At 59.6% G+C, this 361-nt stretch overlaps 1 protein-coding gene across 1 annotated transcript in view; it reads right to left on the bottom strand.

Moving 5' to 3' along the window:
• Positions 1-4: 4 nt before the first annotated feature.
• LOC104464357 (transmembrane protein 121-like) overlaps positions 5-361 on the bottom strand; it is a gene marked incomplete at its 3' end in the record, with an annotated part of 846 nt that continues 489 nt past the window's right edge. The window contains exon 1 of the mRNA XM_010077034.1: positions 5-361. This exon is cut by the window's right edge and continues 489 nt beyond it. Coding sequence (XP_010075336.1) covers positions 5-361 — 357 coding nt within the window.

Raw genomic sequence — 361 nt, 5'->3', positions numbered from 1 at the left:
GCTGCAGGGCCAGGTCCGGCCCTGGGGGCGCGTGCTGCCGGTGCCGCTGGTACTGCACAAACATACAGACCTTCAGCCCAATAGCCAGCATGTTCTTGCCCATAAAGATGCTGGAGACCCGGGCGTCCCTGAAGAAGACCATGTTGCTGCCTCGGATGAAGATGGTGGTGATATTGACAGTGAGCATGCTCAGCATGGGGTACAGCATCATCCGGTGCGGCATGATGCCGATCCCTTGCATGCTGATCTCACAGAGGGACACACAAGGCAGGACCAGGAGCAAGATGTAGCAGTAGAAGAACATGATGCCCTCAGCCCAGAGCGGCAGGCCCCTCTTCTGGGGGCCCCACAGGGTGGCTTG

Source organism: Pterocles gutturalis, unplaced genomic scaffold (genome assembly GCF_000699245.1).
Source record: "Pterocles gutturalis isolate BGI_N339 unplaced genomic scaffold, ASM69924v1 scaffold17353, whole genome shotgun sequence".
NCBI classification, from domain to species: Eukaryota; Metazoa; Chordata; class Aves; order Pterocliformes; family Pteroclidae; genus Pterocles; species Pterocles gutturalis.
Note: the sequence above shows the minus strand (reverse complement) of the source record. Positions and strands in the feature narration are given on the sequence as shown.